Source organism: Cricetulus griseus, unplaced genomic scaffold, assembly GCF_003668045.3.
Source record: "Cricetulus griseus strain 17A/GY unplaced genomic scaffold, alternate assembly CriGri-PICRH-1.0 unplaced_scaffold_1, whole genome shotgun sequence".
Lineage (NCBI taxonomy): Eukaryota > Metazoa > Chordata > Mammalia > Rodentia > Cricetidae > Cricetulus > Cricetulus griseus.
The window spans coordinates 3,549,146-3,571,868 of NW_023276808.1; the positions used below are offsets into that span (position 1 = coordinate 3,549,146).

Sequence of the window (22,723 nt, forward strand, 5' to 3'; positions counted from 1 at the left end):
AGGTGAATACTTGATACTAGGTTTACTAACTGGAAAGGACCTGAAAGTACTGCTGAAGGGCAAACACAGGGAGATGGATATAGCTGTTCCCTGGCAGTAGAAGGCTTATCTTTCCATTGTTGGAATTCCATTTAACTGGTCTTGATTCTTTGCCATCTGCTATGTGTGTTGATGGTTTTAGAAGTGACTTGTCCTGGTGAAGGACACTGTCACCCTATTTTTGGTTGCATTGGCTAATGCACAGCACCATACGTTGTTTAGCTAGTTGGCATTTTCTTGGCATGATTGGGATGCTCTCCCTCTTGTGTGGTGTACAGTGAGGTTGCGGTTACTAGAGTAAGTGATTTGTGAAACAGCAACAGATCTGGACAGAATCCTGTGTTCCAGCCCCCAAAATTCTTTCTAAAGCAAACCCCAGAGCTTTTCTATTTATTAGAACGTTCTGCAAGTTAGCAAAGGAAAGTCCACCCAGATAGAGTTGGGGGAGCTTTGAAAGCTCTGTTTTGGGGGTGGCAGGAAGTGGAGAAGGGGAGCTGCAGGGAGAAAGGACAGGAAATGGGGAGCGGGGTCGGGATTGGCGCCAGGCAGGCGGGCACTGCGGGTGGGCTGCGAAGATTGACAGTCCATCCTAACTTGGGTCCTGCCGGCCTGATCATTTGGTGCCAGAATTAGCCTCGATCAGAGGCTGGAAGACATCCCCCAAGGGCGTAGGCTCTGCACTCGTCACCAAGTGCGCAGAACTGGGAGCAGCTTGGCCAGGGACGTTGCCCGGTCCAGCAGGGACTCCACGTGGAAGTCCTGTTGGGGACTTTGGATGGTTTTCTCCAGAACTGCCATCTCCAGCCCAACAGTTTTATAGCTGATCTACTGGAATTCCTCGAACTCCAGGTAAGTGGCGTCCACGATCCCTTTTGCTCACCTGGCCTTCACCTGTCCCGGGAGTCCGCCATGTGGTCCAGGCGGGAGGATGACTCAGAGTCTGTTTTTAGATCCTGAGGCGCCCGTCCCCCACCCCTACCCCGCCACGTTGCTCTAGGAGGGGACCCGCTGGACTTGAGAGCCCGGGCTCCAAGTGGCTCTTCCTGGGGATCCAAACTCAAGTGCTCCAGGGTGCCCGACTCCCTGGCGACTCGGGTGGCACTTTGGGAAAGGTGTCTCATGGCTCTACCAGGCCCTCCCTTCTTTGTGGAGAATAGAGGAGGTTGCCACTAAAGTGGCTGCAGATGCGCATCGACTTTCGGGCTCCGCAGCCGGGCAGAGAGCGGGTAAGCCACCAGCAGGTTCCCCGCGGGAAGGCAACAGACATTGGGGGTCTGGGGCAGTGGGATGTCCCTTTGGGGAGGGTACAGTGGGCCCGCAGTGTCGGGAGCCGGAGTGAATCAGAGTCTGCTCTGCAGCCTGGACGTGCACTGCGGAGTTCGCTGGCTGGGGGAGAACTCGGGCTGCCCGCCCTCTGCACGCCAGCCTCTCCCTTCGGATCAGAAACAGGGACAGCCTCCGCGTTGTCCAGAGAGCGGGTTCAGTTTTAAAAAGCCTTTTGGGAAAGCTCAGAGCCATGCCCAGTCAATGCCGCTGCCTATACTATTTGGGGAGTCGCTATTCCCTAGATCAAACTCGCTTTTAGCAAAGCACAGGGAGGGGAGAAAATCAGGCCTGAGACTAACTTTTATGTCTGGGATCCCAGGGTGCGCTCTGGTTTAGAAAATGCCAGCCATCCTTTGGGATTTGTGACCAGGGTCTTGGAAACCTCACGCGTGGGTGCTGCAATTACCTCATCTTGCAACTATGGCCAGAAAGTGCTGTGGGGAGTTCTGGTCTCAGCCCTGAAAGTGTGTGGGGACACTGGCTGGCTTCTGGCTTAGAGGCAGACCTTTGAGATTAGAAGCAAAATCAATGGCCTAATTGGAGTTGAGGGTATGGTGAATGGCTTCAGAGTAGAGATGAACGCATTGATTTAGAAATTAGCCCATAAGCAAAGAACTGCTGCTACTGTCTTGAAAGTGGTAAATTTCAAATTCACCAACATATTTGACCAAACTCGTTCCCTTTCCAAAGGGCAAAAACTCTTCACTTGTAAATGACCCAAAATAGATATTTTTGCCTGTTGCCAGAAGGCCCTTTTTATTAAAGTTACTGATGCCATCTTTGATGTAGTCTGGTTTAGATTTTTGTTTTGTTTTGGGTTTTAATGTGTTATGTTTGCTTCCTTGGCGTGTCATCCTTGCAGCTAAAGGGGATCCACAGGCAACTGGTGGTGCCCCAAGGAGCCTGGCTGGGACCTGAGGGCTGCTGTTGCCACTCAGACTGGGGCCCCAGTGGATGCTGAGGGTGATGTTAGCTCGAGGTGCCTACAGAAGACACTGTTTGGTTCTGAATGTTAGTGATGGGCGCGCCCCTCCCCCTTCCCCAGCCTGGCTGCCTCTCTCCACTTTCATTTTAATTCACAGCCTCTTTGAGAGGCAGCCCCTCCTCCTACGGTCTGGATTTAATATTTACATTTAAGAGTAGATTAAGGAAATTCCCATGAAACCCCTCAGAGCCACAGAGAGACATAAGTATGTTTTTGTGTTCGTTGTGACCACTATACTTGTGTGTGCAGCAGAGAGGATTAGAAACATTGACTTGTATAGGGGAGAGGGGAGAAGCAGTAATATGCGTGCCTAGCATCTGGAGAAGCATGTCTTCTGTTTGTTATGTGTTAGGTAGTGTTGACTTATGTTTACTCACTATTTTGATCTTTAATAGTATAGTTTTCTGAGCTTTGAACTTCGATGCAGAGAGAGCTGCTAAGGACTTGCATTTCCGAGGAGCAGGCCTCCCTGTGTGGCTGTTAGTGTGATTGCTCCCAGGCCTGAAAATGCCTAGAAGTCTTTGAAAAGCTTGTGGCCCGGATGCTATCTGGGAGATCAGAAAGATCTCTTTCTGGGCGGGTAATACCAAAGAGCCTTCTAGTGTTTACTGCCTGGTATTTCCTCCCTTGTTCACTTTTCCAGAGAAAAGTTTCTGTGGACAGAGCAGGCAAGTGATCAGAGGCCTTTAAAGGCAACAGCAAAAACTCTTGTGGTTGTTGACCGATACTATCCTCTGTCCCCTCTAATGTGTGTGAGGGAACTGGACTTTAGTGCTGGTCCTCCATGCTTTCTGTTTTAGTCATTAAACACTGTGAGCCAGGGACTCCATGCTGGGTTATGTGCAGAGTAGACCCACCATTGGTTTAAGCCACCAGAAAGGAAACATATTCTTTTGTGTTATCTTTTGGCATTTTAGGAAAATCTTGACTATTTCTTCAGGACAGGGGGCTTTCTTCATGCAGTGGGTATTTAATGTGACTTACCTATGCCGTCTGGTAACTGTTTTAATAGGAGTGTGAGTGTTCTAAACCCTTCTGCTTCTGAATACAGATGATAAACATCATCATTAAACCTTAAATACTCTCGTTAGATCCATTTTGTTGACTTTCTTCCTAGTTCTCATGCTGGATCATAGTTTGGAGCTGTAGATGTGTTTCTTCAGTGATCTCTTTTTCACACTGCTGTGGGAATTATCTGTAGACTTTACAGTTGCATACCACTTCTCATGTCCAAGCACCTGCCACTTTGTGCCTTCCATTCTATCTTAATTCTGAATCTATACTAAAATATCCATTTCGTTTGTCGAGATTCATGAAGGAGGAGGGACACTCTCCCTAATTTACAATCTTGTCACATCCACCAGTGATTGCTAATGGCCAACTCAGATCAAGTATTTGCTTGTTAAGAGGGAACAGAGAATGATAAATGTCCAGCAAGCTTGCCGCCTCCTTCAGCTTTTCACACACAGTCTGGTACATATTGATGTCAGGCAATTGACAAAAGGAGAAGCTGAATTGCCTTGGCCTCCAGCTTTCTGTCAGGAATGAGGTTGAAATGATTAAAGAGCTATGCAAGAAAGCCCTGCATGTGTTTACTAACTGTGCAGTGGTGATTTCTTCACTACATTTCTTGACCCTCCATTCCTGTGGGGCGTGTCTCTGTGATATGCTTTAGAAACATCCTCTGGAAGGATGGAGGGCCCAGCAAAGTAGTGAGGGGGTGGTAATGGGTTACCAGTATTCCCAATGAAGCCGCCTTCCAAGTAGACCTGCTTCTGGGGTTGCAACATGCAATCAGCATTGGCTCATTCAAATATTTTCCTTCCATGTACCAATTAAAGTATGTAATCTAGTGCAGAGCTTTACAGGTCTGTGATACACACTTGCTGTTTTCAAATTTTATTTTTTTTATTTATTATGATTTTTTAATTTTTTTTCCGGAGAAAAGGTTTCTTTGTGACTTTGGAGCCTGTCCTAGAACTAGCTATTGCATATCTGGCTGGTCTTGAATTCACAGAGATCCACCTGCCTCTGCCTTCCATGTGCTGGGATTAAAGGCACAACCACCACCTATCAACTTTTTTGTTTTTGTTTTCAAATTTTAAAACCATAGTAGGAAAATGCTGTCTTAAAGAAAGAAAGTTCTTTCTGCCCAGAGTAATTTTCCTAACAACAGGAAGAACAGGTTGACTCTAGTGAAGGTAGAGTTCATTCATACTTTCCATCCTTCACAATGGGAGTGGGAAAAAGTAGGAATTACCCGGTGGAGAGTATTTACCAAATGCAGTGGGTGGACCATGGCAGGCTCACAAGGCATCCTATTCTTCAGGATTGTAAATAGATGCCATACAGCATGGTTAAATAGTCCAGTTCATTTTCTCCCTTGAACTTCAGTTGTGTCTAATTATAATAACAGTATTTATAGCATTTCTCCAGTCCTGAAGTCCCCATGGCCACCAAGACATTCACCTGTACTTTGTGGACCCTCATCTTGAATCTCCCTAGAATATGTGTGAGAGTGCTGTTCCTAGGTTCAGCATATCTGTGTTGAAAGGGAGTGATTTTACTGAGGCCTCGGCTTGACCAAGGTATGTGTGTTGTGGGGTACAGCTTGCTTCTTGATGTTTGCCTGGGCTGTTTCCTGGACTGTATGTATTTCATTTGCATTTCTGTCCTTGAAAGACAGCGATGTCTTTGAGATGACCTCTCCCATCTGTTCATGGGATAGCAGATGAGACTGAGGCACAGTGTGCTTGTTCACACCACCTGGCAAAACCCTTCAGTCCTTGCCTTTCACCCCCACTTCTGTTTCCTTACTCTGTCCCTGGCATATTCATCTCAGTCAGAATTGTGAATGGATTGAATGAAGCAGGCTAAATCAGTTAAATCTCCAAGTCAAAATGTATCTAACTGAACCAGTTACAAAATGTCATTTCCCAGCTAACTATGTCAGCTGTATTGGATACTTTTAGTTTTCACACAAGCTCCTTTTTCTGTGGGAAAACAGGTCATCAGGAGAGATCCTAGATGTGTTCCCCTCTGTAGGATGGAGCTCTCCAGCTTTCCTTTGCAATCCTATAGGCCTGTCAGTTAACACCAGGTCTCTACGCGCAGGGCTGCACCAAGGTATGCCTAGAACCCCAGGTCTCTACATACAATCCTGCTTCCAGGTGTGCCTAGAACTCCAGGTCTCCACATGCAATCCTGCTTCCAGGTGTGCCTAGAAGCCAGGTCTCTGTGGGCAGGGCCTTTTCCCGGTATGCCTAGAACCCCAGGTCTCTGTGTGCAGAGCTCCTTCCTGTTATGCCTAGTACCCCAGGTCTCTACATGCAGGACTGCTTCCAGGTATTCCTAGAACTCCAGGTCTCTGTGTGCAGGACCCCTTTCAGGTATGCCTAGAACCCCAGGACTCTACATGCAGGACCTTCCAGGCACTCAGGTGCTTACCACCTGCCTAATCCACAGGCAGGGGCAAGGGGTGGACACTGCCTTATTTTTCCCACTCACTTCTGACTCTTGGGGCCATCCAGTAAGTATTGGTGGGATGGGCAGGCACTACCCAGATGTATGCTGTTGACTGCCCGTGTTCTTATCACTTGCTGTTAGAGATGGAAGATCCACCCTCAGGGTCCAAGGCTCCTGAACTGAAGGGTACCAAAGATGCCTTTGGGGGTTGGGGAACTGGTTTCTGAACCCAGCCCAGTCTTTGATTCCTAGAGGACTGGGAGATAAACACATTAGCAGGCTCCTAAGATGCCACCAACTGCTGATGGTGGCCAGAAACTATATTTGGGGAACTGTTGCCTTGGGTCAGCCTTTTGTGGAGTAGAATCTAGCAGTCTTCCTACTGACAAAGACTGTTTAGGACCCTTCGGGAAATCTGGCCTTCATCCTGGCCCCTGTACTTCCCTTTAGAGGTCACAGGGCCTAAGAGAGGTGACAGTTGCAACTTGATTAATTTGTTCAATAAGTATATATTAATGTCCAGATCCATTACTCTGAGAATGAAGTCAAGGCAGAAAAACCATTCTTGTACATGCCAAGTAGAACCTGGAACATTCCATGTTGGGATGCCATAGTATTGTATATAGAAGGAACAGGAGAGGACCAGAAGGTGGCCAACCCTTGGTGGGGACACAGTCCAGGTGAGATGAAACTTGAGTTTTTAAAGACATCAATTTCTCTAAGCAAAGTCATGGTAGATTGATGAAATATAGTAGAATGCAAGCCAGGAGAGTCTTATTTCAACCTAGGCTAGTGTCTATCATGCATTTTTTGCCTCTGAATGTCCATAGCACAAAATCAAATCCCACGAGTAGAATAAACAGAACCAGTGGGACAGCAACTCCTTGATTTCAGCATTCTCTGTGATATGGGGATTACCAGTATTCATTATTTTAAAAGTGAGTGTCATCATGGTCCTATCAGGCAATTTATTAACCCAGCACACTGGCTTCTCTTGATCAGGAGCATAGGTTTTGGAATCCACCTGTGTGAACTAATCCCTGCTTAGCCATTTACTGGCTATGCAGTTTGGAAGAGTATCCTGCTATTCTATACAACAGGGTGCAACAGGAAGTGAGGGTTCTAAACACACAGAGTATCCTCTATATTGCTCATTAGTCCAGCTTTAAATTAGAGACAATCACACAGCAGTGCTGATTGAGACAGTCATAAAATGGTGGCCGGGATTAAATGTGTTAAGGGATCTAACTCTGAGCTTGGCACAACAATCCAGTAAGTGACAGCTGCTCTTCATAAAATGACACCGGATGTCTACTAAATACCATCCACATGCAGAGAAAAAAAACTAAAAAACTTTGTTAAATAAGACTAACACTAATATTTTAAGCTCTCTGGTGTTATTTTGTTTTGCTTGTCATTTCTATCCATTCTTTAAGAATCTCTCTGTTCCATGAGCTCCTTTTAATTCCTCCTGTCTACCAGCAGTCTACCTGCGGCCCTTTACCATTGCTTTCTTAGAACACAGTGTGTGAACCAGCCTTATGCACTCTTGTTAAACTGTTCAGCTGTGCGCTATGAGTAGGTTCCTTGGCCAAACACATTCTGTATATCCTAGTAAAAGATGTTTGTCACTGAGTCAATTCATGAATCCAACCTGGGTTCAGGGATGGGCAGTATGGTGTTTTTTTGTTTCTGTGTGTTTAGAACCCTCACTTCCTGTTGCACCCTGTTGTATAGAATAGCAGTTGTATACACAGCACTTACTATATACCAACTGCCGTTCCACCTGCTGGATACATACTCATCAAACCTTCTTTCTGTAATTTATTTTTTATCTTATGTGCATTGCTGTTTTTGCCTGCATATATGTCTGTGTGAGTGTGTCAGATCTTGGAGTTACAGATAGTTGTTAGCTGCCATGTGGATGCTGGGAATTGAACCCAGGTCTTCTAAAATAGCAGTCAGTGTTTGTAACCACCGAGCCATCTTTCCAGCTCTTCCCTCAATTTAAACCTTCTTGCAGCCACCAATGGTGAATTTTTAAATTATCTTCTTAATACTAGTGGAGAATTGGTTAACCAAGTTACCCAAGGTCCCTGGAAGCTAAGATGTAGATTTGAGCTGCAGTGTTAAGGTTTCACTGTCTGGCTGTTTGATTCTCTGCCCCCACTTTTATATGCTGTAGAACACAAAAGAAGTGACTACGGGTAAATTAAGTGTGTGTTTGCTCAAAGCAGTGCACACAAGGCAGAGAAAAGAGAAGTGTTGAATGTGGTCTTCCAGTCTTCATTGGAACATTGAGTAACTCACATTTTACTCTGGGTGTACAGTTCCAAAGGGAGCCCTTGAAGCTCAGATCTGACAAGATTGTACTCACCGGAAGCAGTGTCATCATCAGACCATCTTGAAGATGACCAGGAAGGTTTTTTCTTCAGTATGTAATATTAATGCATTTATTGTTTGTGACTCCTTCGACTATGGACATTTTCCTTTTAAGAATTTAAGGGATTGACCAGGCCCCCTGGGAAAAGTCAGGCTTCCAGAGTCTCCTCCAGTTTGCTGCTGAGTGTGTGTCAAGCTAAGGAGATAGTATGACATCTTTTTAAGTGTTTAGTCACAATTAATTGCCATTTTGATTTTGATTTTGGGAACCTTGCCAGCTTCCAGCTTGTCAGAGTTGAGAAGACTCAGATCAAATCCATGCCCATTTCTATAGCACACGGGGAATCTGGCTTCTTGCCTGTGGATTCATTCAGTTCAGCCCATTTGGCTTTTGATATTCTGCAAGTTTGGAGCAGTTTGTTTAAGGAAGCCCAGGCTGTGAATATTGGTGGACCTGAGGTTCTCTGGAATCCACAGTGGTGCTTCTGGATTTGCATGGTTACCATTCCTGCATCTGTCAACCTGCAGAACAGACTGCCAGAGGAGGCAACAAAGTCTCCACTTCTCTTGGACTCCAAAAGTGTGGCACAAAGGCATCCTCCCAGCTCTTACCTGCTAGGTTCTCTGTTGTTTGATGTCAGCCTGCTGGAGGAACTGTTAGGACCTAACTTGCGAGTGTTCTGCGATTTGGTTAGAGAAGAGAACTACAACACAGCACCATTCACTCCGATTTCCATCACATGACAAGGATCTGGGTGATGTGTATCAATCAGTAATCAATTCCAGTCCTTGTTTCTGGTGGTGGCAATTTTGTTACCATTGTGTTTCTCTTCCCCCCTCTTCTTCCCCTATTCCACTGGCTGTGACAGGAGGAAGATAACTCCTACCACACCCAGGAGGACTTGTGCCTGACCCTTCCCCTGGAGCCTGGGATGGAGGAAGTACTGCCATTTAAGGGCCTGTAAAGCCATTGAACACAGCCTTGTAAACTGTTTGCTAGGCTTTTTAAGCTTACCTGTTAAGGAAACTCCCTTCTCAAACCCAGAGAGCTGAGTGTCATGGTTCTCTCTGTCTGTTGTGGACTTACTCCTACTTCTGTTGTCCAATGGCCTGTTTGAGTGTGGCTTTGGGGGGAAAGAAAGTGGCATCCAGTTGTGGGGCCATGGGTTTCTGTTCGTGGGACACCTTTCCAAAGGGAGAGGCTTCATCTTAGTAGGGCAAGAGTGAATTGCATTCCACAAAGGCAGAACACTGTGTTATGAAGAAAGAAACACTTAATGGTGGGGGTGAGGGGGATGGAGGGCTAAGGGTCAGGACAGAATGCCTAGATAGATACCTTGTCTTGGAGTGTTGGGACAGAAGACTGGTCATTCACTCATTCCTTGTTAAATTTACATGTGTCTTTCATCCCTGTGACCTCACCACTCAGGGAAATGAGCTGCAAATTGTACATGGAAGGAAACTTTGATCTATTTTTGGCCCCAAGGGATGATGGAAAAGTTACAAAATGGAAATACAAACTGTGTGCAGGATCTGCTCTGAAATGTAAACATCAATGGGGAACTTTGGGCAGATGGAATGGTTCTATTTTGTTAGTTTTCGGAACTGCGATCATAATTAAGAGGGACGCTTTGGGGCATTCGTAATGTGCAGTTGGAGATATAGCATTAAAACAAAATTTGCAAATACCTCATTTTATAGATAATGTAGCTAAAATGCATCTCAAATTGAAAAAAATATTTCAGAAAATACTGCTACTAATTTCATAGACTGATTTGTTAGATGAAAAGCCACTTAGGAATATACACAGTATAAAATTTCTCCCAGTTTCAGTTCACTCGAAATTTAAGTAAATATGCAGACAATTCTTTGGAAGCTCCCACTTGTATGGAAAACAGCCATGCTTTGAATAATGAGCTAATGGTATAGAATGAAATGTTTACCTGAATTCGTGTTAAAATATTGAGTATATGTAATACATTAAGCTATACAGTATGAGTTTTACTAGATTGAGCTTTCTCATGAAATCTTGTTTGAAGAAATAGGGCAAAATTATATTCAAATATATTTGTGAATGTGTGTGTGTGTGTGTGTGTGTGTGTGTGTTTGTGTATGTGTATGTGTGTGACTGAGAAATATCTTACTATCATATTCCCTATGCACTCCAAATTGGCTTGAATTCAAGGAGATCCTCATGTCTCTGCTTTCAAAGTCAACTATATTCATATCTGAAAACAATTTGACATAAACCACTGGAATACATCAAAAATGACATTAAGAGATATTGTCCTGTACCTAGGGACCTCTGATGAGATTACACTGGATGACTTCAGTGTATTTTGGAAAAGGATTTCAGGATGAGTCATTCATAATCAGAGTTGGAATTTTATGTTGAGTCAGGGTTTTTCTACATGTTATTGGCTGTGCTTGAACTCAGAATGCAGATGAGGTTGGCCCCAAATTCACAGAACTTTGCTGTTCTCTGGTGCCCAGGTATTGTAATAAAGGGTGTGTACCAAACAATCCTACTTTACTTTTATTATTTATTTACGTCCGTCTGTTTGTATTTATGTGATTCTGTATGTGTGGAAGCTGTGCATGTCTGTCATTCTTTGGGTGTAAATATCAGAGAACACTTTTGGGTGTTTGTTTTTTACAGTTAGCATGTTTGAGACAGGGTCTCCAGGTTGTCATGTCACATAAATAGACATGGCAGGATTTCCTCTTTCTGCATTTTATCTGTCACCAAAGCATTGGATTATAGGCATGTAGCAACTGTCTTTAGAATGCAAAAGTAAAAGGATAGTTGTAAGATGAGTACTTAACCTGTCAAGCCATTTTCACAGTTCTAAAGTTTATTAAGTAGAAATTTTTTGAGTGTGTCTGTTTTGAGACACAGGCTCTTTCTAATCCTTTCTGGGCTGGAACTCATTTTGCAATAGATAGGCTAAACCTGGAACTTACACAGATCTCCTGTTCTGCCTCACATGAAAACACATCAGCAAAAAGAGATTTTTATCACAGACTTAGTACAGATATTACTAGAAAGAGTGAATTTTGGGAAAGTGTGATCTTGTGAGGGCAAACCACATTTAAGTGTCCCGAGTGCTGTATGTTCTCACCGGCAAGAAATACACGCAGGACACTCGGATCCTTCTGCAGAAAAGCTTTAATGCATCTTGAGAGGGGAGAGCATAAGCTTACCAGAGCGGAGACCCTGAACCAAGAATCCCATCCCTTAATAAAGGCTGGCCTCGGCTGTCTGGGACGTGTTACCCTATGAATGGCTTCAGCTCCTCAGGCCAAATGAGCCACGGGATAGGCAGAGATCAAAGGAATGGAAATTACCCAGCGCCTGTGAAATAATTTACATTCGGTGCCTGTAGGCACCATCATTGTAATGGAGAATGCAGGAACGGCTCCCTACATATCCCCCTTTTTATTAATTAATGATAAGGCTTTATATTTTTACAAGCAAATAGGTCACCCATATGTTGAGGGATAGAGGCAGAGGTTGTACCTTCCCAAATCAAACATTAAGACTGTGTACAAGAGTCGCCATCAGGCTGTTAGCTTGACCCGAAGTGCTCTCGACCTGTCCTCTGCCGTTTTTCTGGGAAAGGGAGGCTGGGGCAGGCAACCCTTATGCAGGACAACATGCCTCCCAGAGAAGCCTGCATACTGGGCAACTTCCCTGTGTGAAGCTCTGTTCGACATCCCTCATGGGCTGCTCAAACTAGACACTCTACCCTGTGCAATGAGCCTAGGCTCCGGGTGTGCAAGAGCTGTCTGGCCGGCGGCCTATTGCTTAAGCATAGTTAGCCAAATATCAGTGGAAGCGCTTGGGCGATAACCATTTTGCCTCTCTTAGTTTGAGCCTTGAGCTTACATACCAGCCAGAGAAGTAACACCAATCCGCAGCAAACGGCTGCACCAAACAATCCCATCCCCACCCCTTAAGCGAGACAATCTCTCCGCCAAGGACAGGAGTTAATCTGGATAACAATAGCAGCTCTCAACTCCCGGGGAGAGGGTGGAGTTCCGACTTTTGAAGGTCCGAAGGGGCTCTTCGGGTGAGTCTTTCTGGGATCCATTGTTCTGGAAGGAGTTCAGGGTCTTGAGAGGTGACTGGGCTAGGTGCTATGTTCCTGCTTGCTTACTCCTCTTTATCTGGCACCTGGAGCAGTGCAGCCTGCATGACTGACTCCTGTGGATGCCTAGACTCGGTGGCAGCAGCTATCGAAGGACAGAAGCCCTCTTATTCTCTAATCAGCTGAGTGACTGTCTCACAGTATTTATATCGTGTTAGGCATCGCAGGTGGTTCAGATCTGATTTAAAGTGTGGGTGACACAGACACATACAGGCCCACATAGATACTGTGCCGTGTTACACCAGGGACTGAGCGTCTGCAGATGAGGGCTTCCAAGGGAGCTCTGGTACCAGTCTCCCGTGGATATCAACCACTACATTCTGAATTTATATAGTTTGCCCTAGAGCTTGGTTCTACATCTGGACAGGCAGATCAGTTGACAAGTGGTCCTGTATTGAAGCATTGAGTTGCCACAGTGTCTGTCATTCAGGATGGTTTTGTTGATGGATTGGTTCACTTAGCTGATTATTTCTGAGAGTCCCCAAATATGGATGGTGTCAGATTTGGGTGGCCTCCCTCCCTGTTCCTGTTCCCAGGATGGCCAGGTGACTTTTCTCTCACAGGAACTTCAGACCCCAGGGGTAGACTGCAAACTTCCAGCTCAACCATCCAATAATAGGTTGGCTTCCAAAGGCCTTTTGTATATTTGTGGAATATATAAGGCATGTAAAAGTAAAGACTAAGGAATAATTTGCAAAGGCTTTTGTGTCCACTGCCTGTTTTAAGAAAGAGAGGATATAAACTAAACCTTTCTCATTTGTCTTTGTTTTCTTTCTGTTCCCAGTGCTTCCTCCCGTGCTGGTTCCGAGGTACAGTGAGTACAACCCTCAGCACAGCCTTCTGGCACAGTTCTGTAACTTGGGACAGAATGAGCCTCACATGCCACCGAACGCCACGTTTCCAGATTCCTTCAGGCAGCCCAGCACCCACCCGTTTCCCCACTCGTCCATCAGCAGCTACCCCAACTCCCCAGGCAGCAGCAGCAGCAGCAGCAGCAGCACCTACCCTCACTCCCGCACCAGCTCAGGCCCAGGCAGCCCTTTCCAGATGCCAGGTAGGAGGGGGCATTCGGGGACGCTGCCTGCCTTGGGGAGGTGGATAGGGGTGGCCTGCGGGGGATGGGGGCGTGGTGGGTGGAACCCTGAGCACATCCTGGTGAACCAGTCCTTGGAGAATATCAATGTAGGGAGGGGAGTTGTACATACAACTGGAGAAGAGGATGGCTTGTTTGAGTCCTGTTAAGTTTTGAAACAGCTGCATCCTTCTTTGAGTAGCACAATTGTTCCAGTCTCGGCTCTCCATAAAAAGAAAGGGGGGAAATGTCATGTTACACACACTGCTGCTCTGAGAAGTGGCTTCGGCGAGCTTTTCCAACATTGAAGAACCCTTGTTATCAATGTAGCCGCAGAAGAGCTAATTACTGGGGTATCTGGCCTCCCCATTTAATTAGATTCATTTAACCAGTGATGTAATCCCAAGAAATATGTACTTTTAACAGCAAGGAAATGCAACAGAAGTGATGGAGAACATCTGCTTGTTTAAATTTGCAAAGACAAAAACCAGGTATTTTCCTGCTTGTTTAACTTAGCAAATACAAAAACCAGATATTTTCCTGTTTTAGTCATAATGGATGGTGTAATAGTGACTAATTAGAGGATTATACTTTTCAGATTACAGGTTAGTAAACAAGCATCTCAAATATTAGTGCCAGAGCTCTTGCCAGTCGACATCAAGAGGGACACGATAAATAAAAGATCATCATGAAATGCATGGATATTTTTGGGAGGGAAAATGATGGGACGGGATGTTTATAGAGCCACTTAAGGTGCTTTACATTAAATTTTACTTCAGCATCCATGTTGTACCTTCAGAAATTAAAACGTGATCCATGCTTTATTGCTTTCTCTGTTCCCAACTATAAGGAAAAGGAAAATGTTTACCTAAAGTTACCCTTTGACCCCTGCATACATGTGCACACACATGCATCTGTGTACTCTTGAGCAGGCCTAATCATACGCAAAAGCTCTCAGTGCAGAGGAGAGTCTGCGCCTGAAGCATGTAATTTTTTTCTTTCAAACTTTGTTGCTGACATACCCCCAACTGCTTCCCAGCCTCCTGAAGACGCCATGACCCAGGATGGCTCTCAGCCGATGGACACAAATATGATGGCACCTGCACTGCCCTCCAATATCAACAGAGGAGGTAAAATGAGTTGTCAGAGTATTGTCTGTATGTCCTGTCCTAATGTTACTTTTAACCATTTAGACCTTAAAAAGGTAGCTGTTTGAGAAACATGAAAAAAACGTTTTGTTGTTGTTTTAAGCCTAATGGAAAGAATTCTCTAGAGCCCATCTTTTTCCTTAAACTCCAATATGAAATCTCAGAATTGAATAAGGATTTCTCAGATTCCCACTGGTCTCTGAAATGGCCATAAGCAGTGCTCTGCCATTTTGTGTTACATAGTTAGGTGAAGTGAGTTTCCAGCATTGGTGGTTAGAAAACCGAACTGTCAGTCACCTCTAAAGACAATCGGTATGTTGACCAGTGTTGAATAATCAGCCAAGATTTATTAGTTATGGAAAAATAAACAAGCATATCTGTGTCCTCAGCATGCTAATTTGCTTTCACCTTCAATAAATGAGTAAGTAATATATATTATCATATATACATTAATATACATATATGCACATATATCAAATAACTGTTTAAAATGCATCTGTCTATGATTTGTTACCAATAAATGTGGGTTTGTATCGCTGTTTCACATACCTATATTCACAGGAGGTTGTTAAAAATCTCTGTGCTTACAGAGATAGTCGGAGGAAATGATTGAGTCCTATTTTACATAACAAATACATCTGTTATTTATATGCTCATATGTTTTCACGTCTTCAGTAATGAAAAACTTGAGACCCATGCTGTCAGACATATCATTAAGTTGGCCTCGAGGAACAGGCCATCCACTGTAGTTCAAAGCAGACTCCCATGGGTGATCACACTAGAATCCATACAGCTGGTCTCCCAACAGTTGCTGTGGTGTCAGAAAAGACACACAAATGCCACATCTGTTTTATAGCCTTATCTGAAACAAGTAATGGTATTTGTTTCCTTCTTTCTGTGCTTGTACCTAACTTCATCACCAAAAAATTTAAAGGAAAAGATTTTACCCCCTGTCTTCGTTCCACCATGCTCAGCCAGTTTTACAATGCGGTTTCTGGTTGGGGTGCTCCAGGTGTAACTGTGAGCAAATTTCTTTCCTTCTTGCAGATGTTCAAGCTGTTGTTTATGAGGAACCAAAGCACTGGTGCTCTATTGTGTACTACGAGCTCAACAACCGTGTGGGTGATACATTCCAGGCCTCCTCCACAAGCGTGTTGGTGGATGGTTACACTGATCCTTCCAACAACAAGAACCGCTTCTGCCTTGGGCTGCTCTCCAACATTAACCGGAACTCCACAATAGAAAACACCAGGCGACATATTGGAAAAGGTGCGTGTCCCTTTACCCCTCCTGCAAACGTTCATCTTTTCTTCCTGTAGAAGTGACTCCATCATTCTTGTGGCAAATGCCAAATGTTCAGATGCTGCTGTTTAAAGTATCTTTCTAATTCATATTATCTAGAAATTGTTCCAATCATTGATCTTCGTGGTTTTCCCACTCCCATGCTGTTGATAGGTGCCAGCTGACATTGCTGGGTTATTGTGGTGCACTACGCTGTTCTACATTTTGTTAGAAGTGAAATATCTTTCAAAACAATTCTTACATTTATTTATTCAATGTTTGTGTGTGCATGCGTGTATGTGTGTGTAAGTACCTTGGTCAGAGGACAGCTTGTGGAAGTTAGTTCTCTCCTTCTTCCATGTGGATACTAGGAATCAAACTCAAGTCATCAGGCTTGGTGGCAAGCACCTCTACCCACTGAACCATTTCAACATCCCACATATCTTTCATAGGGGACTTAACTATTTACTAGTGTTAGATTAAAGCAGTTCTATAACATGTATATGTATTTATTATATGATTAAGTCAATGAGCACATGTGTGGGTAGTGCTCAGCGCTTAGCTTTCCCTGTGGAGTAAGGAACAGGCAATCAAGAAGGGGTGTGGCATTCCTTGGAAGTGTCAGTGTACAATCATAATTTAATGACATGACGTGGGTTTATATGCTCTTGTGTTCTTGTGTCTGTATGGGAGCCTTTCTATATACCCTCTGAATATGAATGTAGTTTCTACCTTGTCTGCTGAGAAGGCAAAGATACAAAGTAGCAATAAGCACATCTAGGGTCCAGATCATTGCTCCAGATATCTATCCTCACTGAGGCAAACCAGCTGCCTCCAAATCTGTGATGAGCTGCACCTGGTGCAGCTTTGTTAGTTTCTGAACACAAAGGTTATCACAATCATAACATAGTTAGCTAGATGTCTGTCACAATGGCTATGTGAGTAGCCAAATTTGACTCTGCCCTGGTGCCTTTGAGCCTATGACTGACATGGTGTATCCTCTCACAGGTGTCCACCTGTACTATGTTGGAGGAGAAGTGTATGCCGAATGCATGAGTGACAGCAGCATATTTGTGCAGAGTCGAAACTGCAACTACCATCATGGGTTTCATCCCACCACTGTCTGCAAGATCCCCAGTGGGTGTAGCGTCAAAATTTTCAACAACCAAGAGTTTGCTCAGATATTGGCACAGTCTGTGAACCATGGTTTTGAGACTGTGTATGAACTCACCAAAATGTGCACTATTCGAATGAGTTTCGTGAAGGTGAGCAGTACCCACCCCATCTCGTTCAGACCTGACCCCTGCCTCACCCCTGCTATTTACAATATGTATACCTGTGCCTTCCTGGTATATATTCCTATCAGTGCCCACTAAGAGCACCATTGTCCAAGAGGTTGTCATGGGAAGATAGAATATAGTCCTCTCCTCCCACCTCGCAGGTCCCAGAGATGGAACTCAGGTCTCCAGGCTTGGTGACAGGCACCTTTATCTCCCCCTGCCTCCCAGTCATCATGCAGTTTATTCCGGGTCAAGCTAAGGGTTTAATAGAGTCCAGGCTGGAGCATGTCTTATTCCAGAAGCAGGCAGCCTAGTCAGTCTGTCTGTCTCAGCAGTCCTTATGGCTCATATCAGCCTGGGGAGGGACATCCTAGTGAATCTTGTCAGTTTCAGTAAAGGTTTTACGATGTCTGCTTCCTGAGTTTTAAGGACTTTGCCTAGAGGGTGGAGTGTTTCACCTCCCCTTAAAGCATTCAGCAATTCTGGAGCTTCCCTATAAGACAGAAGGTTTTATCTTTGAAGATATTGCTACACAACATGTGTAAAAGGTGAGAGAAGAACCAACTTCACAGATTTGTTCTCTGAGCTCCCCATGCACACTGTGGTGTACATAAACACACATTCATGCAACAACAACAAAAAGCTGGGTGCAGGGCTGTGTGTAGTCCCAGCATGGGAGACAGATAGGATCCCTTAGGCTTGCTGGCCGCCAGTCTAGCCTGATTGACAAAAGCACAGGTGCAGCAAGAGAACTCATCTCAGAAAATACAGTGGAGTGTGATTGAAGAAGACAGCCAGTGTAGACCCCTGTGCTCTCCAGGCATGGACACACAGATAAAGGGGCAAGGGACTGTTCAGTTAAAGGTGTAGGACTCTTACAGTGGTCCTGGGTTCAGTCCCAGCATCCAGCTGAAGTGGATCACGACAGCCTGTAACTCTACCTCCAGATTCCAACATCTTCTGAAATCCACAGATACCACACATTCATAGGTAAATCCATACTCAACATGTACATATTTGCACAATTTTTAAATAAAATATTAAAAAATAAAGCCAGTTTGATAATACATGCCTTTTATTCCAGTGCTCAGAAATCAGACAGGTAAGCTCTGAGTTTGAGGCCAGTTGGGTCTACATAGGAGTTTAGGCCAGCCAGGGCTACCCATTAAGTGTATGTCTTAAAAGTATAAGTAAGTAAAGTGTTAATATTAATGTAGTGTGAAACAAATATTTACAATATTTTCTTTTTGGTTTTTTTTTCCGAGACATGGTTTCTCTGTGGCTTTGGAGGCTGTCCTGGAACTAGCTCTTGTAGACCACACTGGTCTCGAGCTCACAGAGATCCCCCTGCCTCTGCTTCCCAAGTGCTGGGATCAAAGCCGTGCACCACACCTCCTGGCTAAAATATCTTTATTCAAACAACTACTGAATGTATTTTAAATTTGTAATTACCCAAGACTAATCATTTTTATTTATTTATATGAAACAAGGTATCATTCTGTACCCTGACTGGCCTGGAAATCTGCCTGCCTCTGCTTCCTGAATGCTGGGATTAAAGGCATGTGCCAATACACCAGACTAAATAGGTGATCCTGGGGTCCTTGGGTAGACTTTTGGTGGCCAATGTCCATCCCCAAAAATTACCCATGCTTTTGCAGTATGTTTGTTTTCTTGTGGGACATAGCCATGAGTCCAAACATAATTATGTGAACTGATCATATGATCTTTTTACTTGATAGAGTGACTCAATGAGATAGAGAGTTAAATGACACCAGTGTGCTTTCTTTTTCCTAGGGTTGGGGAGCCAAGTACCACAGGCAGGATGTCACTAGCGCCCCCTGCTGGATTGAGATACATCTGCATGGCCCTCTCCAGTGGCTGGATAAAGTTCTTACCCAGATGGGTTCGCCCCACAATCCTATTTCCTCAGTGTCTTAAAGGGCCTCTGGCTTCTGTCTTGCAAACTGTTGAACCTTGCATGTACTTGAAGGATGGATATGTCAGACGGGTGAAAACCTGACAAGGGAGCCTTGATAATACTTGACCTCTGTGACCAACTGTTGGATTGAGAAATTAACAAACATTGGTAACATGCTGTTGATATCAATAATCTGTTTGGTTTACATTGTGACATTCTGTTGTATGATCAACTAAAATGTTGACTGTTTGCAGGACTTTTGTGTATAGTTTTAAAGGAGATGGCCAGGGCAGGGGCAAATTATCTATTAGAAGAAGAACAATCCTGAACAGTCCTTTGGTTGGGAGTGTTTGGCAGAGTGTTATGCTAATAGTCTTGGAAGTGTGCTCTTCATCAGGTTCCGAGTCCACACTGAATCATCTTTTGATGGGTTTTTTTTAATGTTTTAAAACTATTTGTTTAGTTTGTTTGTTTTTAAAGTTGAATCTTTATGATATACACAGTATTCTTTCTAAAACTGTATGCCGACTGTAGTGCTGTCTGAATGACGCCAGGCTTTTGCTCCTTGCTAATATTGTGTATACACAATATTTGGAGGTTAGGAATTGTCTAAATGGCTAGTGGATCTAGAAGGTATTTGTCGGTGGGGTTGGGGAAAGGAAATGACAACAAATATAGACTATGCCTTAATGTTCAGTTTGTTGTCTTAAATGAGCAAGCTGGTGTCTGAATTTGCTGTATTTCAGTTTTTTTAAGTTTTATCTGAGTTTTTTTCCTTTCTTTTCTTCTATGTCATCTGCTCTACATGGCAGTTAAGCAGCTGGTTAATTCCTATAATTGTGAGAACAAATGAATAATTCCTTTTATTAGCAAATCAACTGGTTTTGTGTTTCAGTAACTGGTATATGAAAGGCTTGAATTTAATGATCAGTTTTTACGGAGTTTACAATACAGACATAGGCTTTAATTTCCAAATGAACTGTTTGCCAAACCTAGTAATTGTGTTTATTACTCATAGGTGTAAAGAAGTTCCCTATTGGAATCCATTGCAAACATTTTTATTTTGTTTTGTTTTGTTTTTTCACGGTTTTGTTTTGTTTTCTTTTGTTAATTTTTTCTATTCTCCTCTGCTCTTATACATTGAGTACATTTATTCCAACACTATTGGGTTTTCTCTACTGGAAAATTTTAAATAAACCTGTCATTATTGCTTCCTTTGATTAAATCTGTGTCATTTTCTTTCTTTGCTTATTACAATTTGGGATCAGTAAGATGTGGTCTTTTTTTTTTCAGGGATCTTGCCAAATACAAAAAGCTCAGTTGGTAAAGTGGGGACAGGAAACCTGGCTTGCTAAAAGAGCAGAGTGATCTAAAGTCAGGAGAAAGGAAACATGAGGCTGGGAAAAACTAAGGGAAAGCAATGAGGGAGGGCATGTACCATGGTGCAACTGTATAGGTTACAGGGTAGCTAATGGAGCTGGTCCCTCTCCCTGATGTGAGTTTCAAACATCAAACAGGTCCTCTAGCTTGGCAGCAAACCTGTTACCCACTGAGCCTCTCAGCAGCCCACAAGTGTGTGAACATTTTATTCAAGGGGCTTCCACAGTGTAGTTACTGATGGATGCCCTTACTCAAGTGGAAGCATAGTTTCCCAATCTGAAGGGTTCCCAATCTGAAGGCTAGTTTCCCATAAGGTAAAGTAGCCAGGGCAGACCAAAAACTGAATGCACATGAAAAAGTTACCTTTGTGCAGTTTTACTGGGATGGGGTGATCCCCCCTTTCCCACCAAGGGAATATTTTTAAAAAAATTTCTTTTGAAAAAGAAACAATTTGAGGTCATTATGTTTTCTAGCCACACAAATACCACTGTTTCACCCCACATTCTCTCCTGGACTTGGTGCACAACCCAAAATTTAAGGGTCTACTGCCCCTCTCCAATTTGAAAGTCACTTTAAAAGAAAAGATTACCTTTTTCGCCACCCACTGAAACTACAAAATGTATCCCCAGAAACAGTGACCCAAATTTCTGCTTGTCATTGTTGCCTCCAAAAACATCAATCAATGGCAAGCAGAGGAAGCTTGGGCCCGGAGACCTTCACTGTTAAAGTTCCCTGTCCTTCCTTGGCTACTTGCTAGACCACTTGGCTTCTGTGGACCTTTTCATGCACATTGACTGAGTAGAGATGGCAGCATCACACATTTGAGCTGGGATCATTCAGCTAAATTTATGAATGCCCTAGAAAAGTGTCACAAATTAATGAGACACCTTTCTTGAACCCTCTGTAGTCTGTATTTTCCATTGGCTGAGATTGTTCAGTGTGCCAGTGTCCAAGATCAGTAAGATAGTTTTTTTGTTGTTGTTGTTTTCAATTACTAAAACTGGATTGGGAAGGGGCCCAGCAGGTAAAGGATGAGTGTGATTATCAGAGTTTACACCCTACAACCCACGTAAGTGTGGGTGGGTATGGCAGCCTGCCGGCAATTCCAGCCTGAGAAGGTAGACAGGATTCCCCTGAGCATTTTGACTGTAGGGACTAGCCATATCCATGAGCTCTAGATTTGATTGAGTGACCTTGCCTCAAAGAATAAGGTAAAAGAACCATCAAAACTGATTCCTGATATCAACCTTCGGCCTCCACACGCATGTGCACACGCACATAAACACACACACACACACACTCACACACACACCCTTGAAAATGACAATTTTTTTAAATAAAAATAAATTTAATAATAATAAATAAAGTTACCATTAAGAATGATTTATAACTGGAGATGGAAAATAAAGAACTCAGGTCACGTTTTCTCCTTTCTTGGTGGAAACTGCCTTTGCTGTTCTTGAGTTCCTTTGTTGGGCAGTTATAGAGTTGGGTATTACACTGTGACTGCCTTGAAGATGTACTAATAAAACACAAAGATCATCCCATCCATTGAGACCTACTAGATGGAGACCCTGGGGTATGCAGTGTGGTGTGTAAAAAGGCCTTTTGTATTTAAGATCAGGAAAATGGAATTCTATTAAAATCTTAATGAAAATACATTCCCATCTGCCATAGGAGATCAATGAACAAGTCTTTCAAGAATGTTTTGTTAAAGGAACTGGAAAAATCAAAGCAACTATTTGTCTATAGAAGGAGAAAACACATGAAGGTCTAAAAAATGACAAAGATGACGTGGACTGTTTTTTGAGACTCAAAGCCAGGATGATTAGAAGTGGAGAGCCCTGGCCCTGCCAACTCTAGCATTTGACAGAACTGAAGCTCCAGCCCTGGCCTCGTCAGCAGTTTCCCTATGTTTCTAGCACATGCTCCCTCGTCTGTAAAATGGAGACCCTAAAGCTAACCTGACTGGGTCATCGAGAGATTAACTGAACAAAGCGCTTAGAGCTTCTCTATAAATGATTAGCTCTGATTAAGATCCTGTCTTCAGGACTAAAGGAAGGACCCTGGCAGGGTACAAATGCCCCGGTCTCTGCTGTAGGCACCAAGCCAGGGGCTTCCTCACATTGTTTCTCTTCCTCTCAACAACACAGGAGATACTTTCTACTCTTCTGTAACTCTGGTATTCCTTTGCTGGAATAAATGATTAAGATAGCCAGTGTGTAAAGAGAAACAGTCTTTTCTTAGCTCGCAGTGTGGAGGTTGTGATTTGTGACTTGACAGGACAGACCCGACT

General features: G+C 43.8%; 1 protein-coding gene across 2 annotated transcripts in view; it reads left to right on the forward strand.

Annotated features, from left to right (window-relative positions):
• LOC113838325 (mothers against decapentaplegic homolog 1-like) overlaps positions 1–19,069 on the forward strand; it is a 43,368-nt gene extending 24,299 nt beyond the window's left edge. Inside the window, exons 2-6 of one of the 2 annotated variants that reach the window (XM_027434089.2) lie at positions 13,133–13,400; positions 14,432–14,550; positions 15,616–15,837; positions 16,858–17,114; positions 18,924–19,069. In XM_027434089.2, coding sequence (XP_027289890.2) covers positions 13,133–13,400; positions 14,432–14,550; positions 15,616–15,837; positions 16,858–17,114; positions 18,924–19,067 — 1,010 coding nt within the window. In that variant the 3' untranslated portion in view covers positions 19,068–19,069. The remainder of the gene's footprint in view (positions 1–13,132; positions 13,401–14,431; positions 14,551–15,615; positions 15,838–16,857; positions 17,115–18,923) is intronic. The other variant, XM_035453573.1, reaches the window with a different exon arrangement.
• The last annotated feature ends 3,654 nt before the right edge of the window (positions 19,070–22,723 follow it).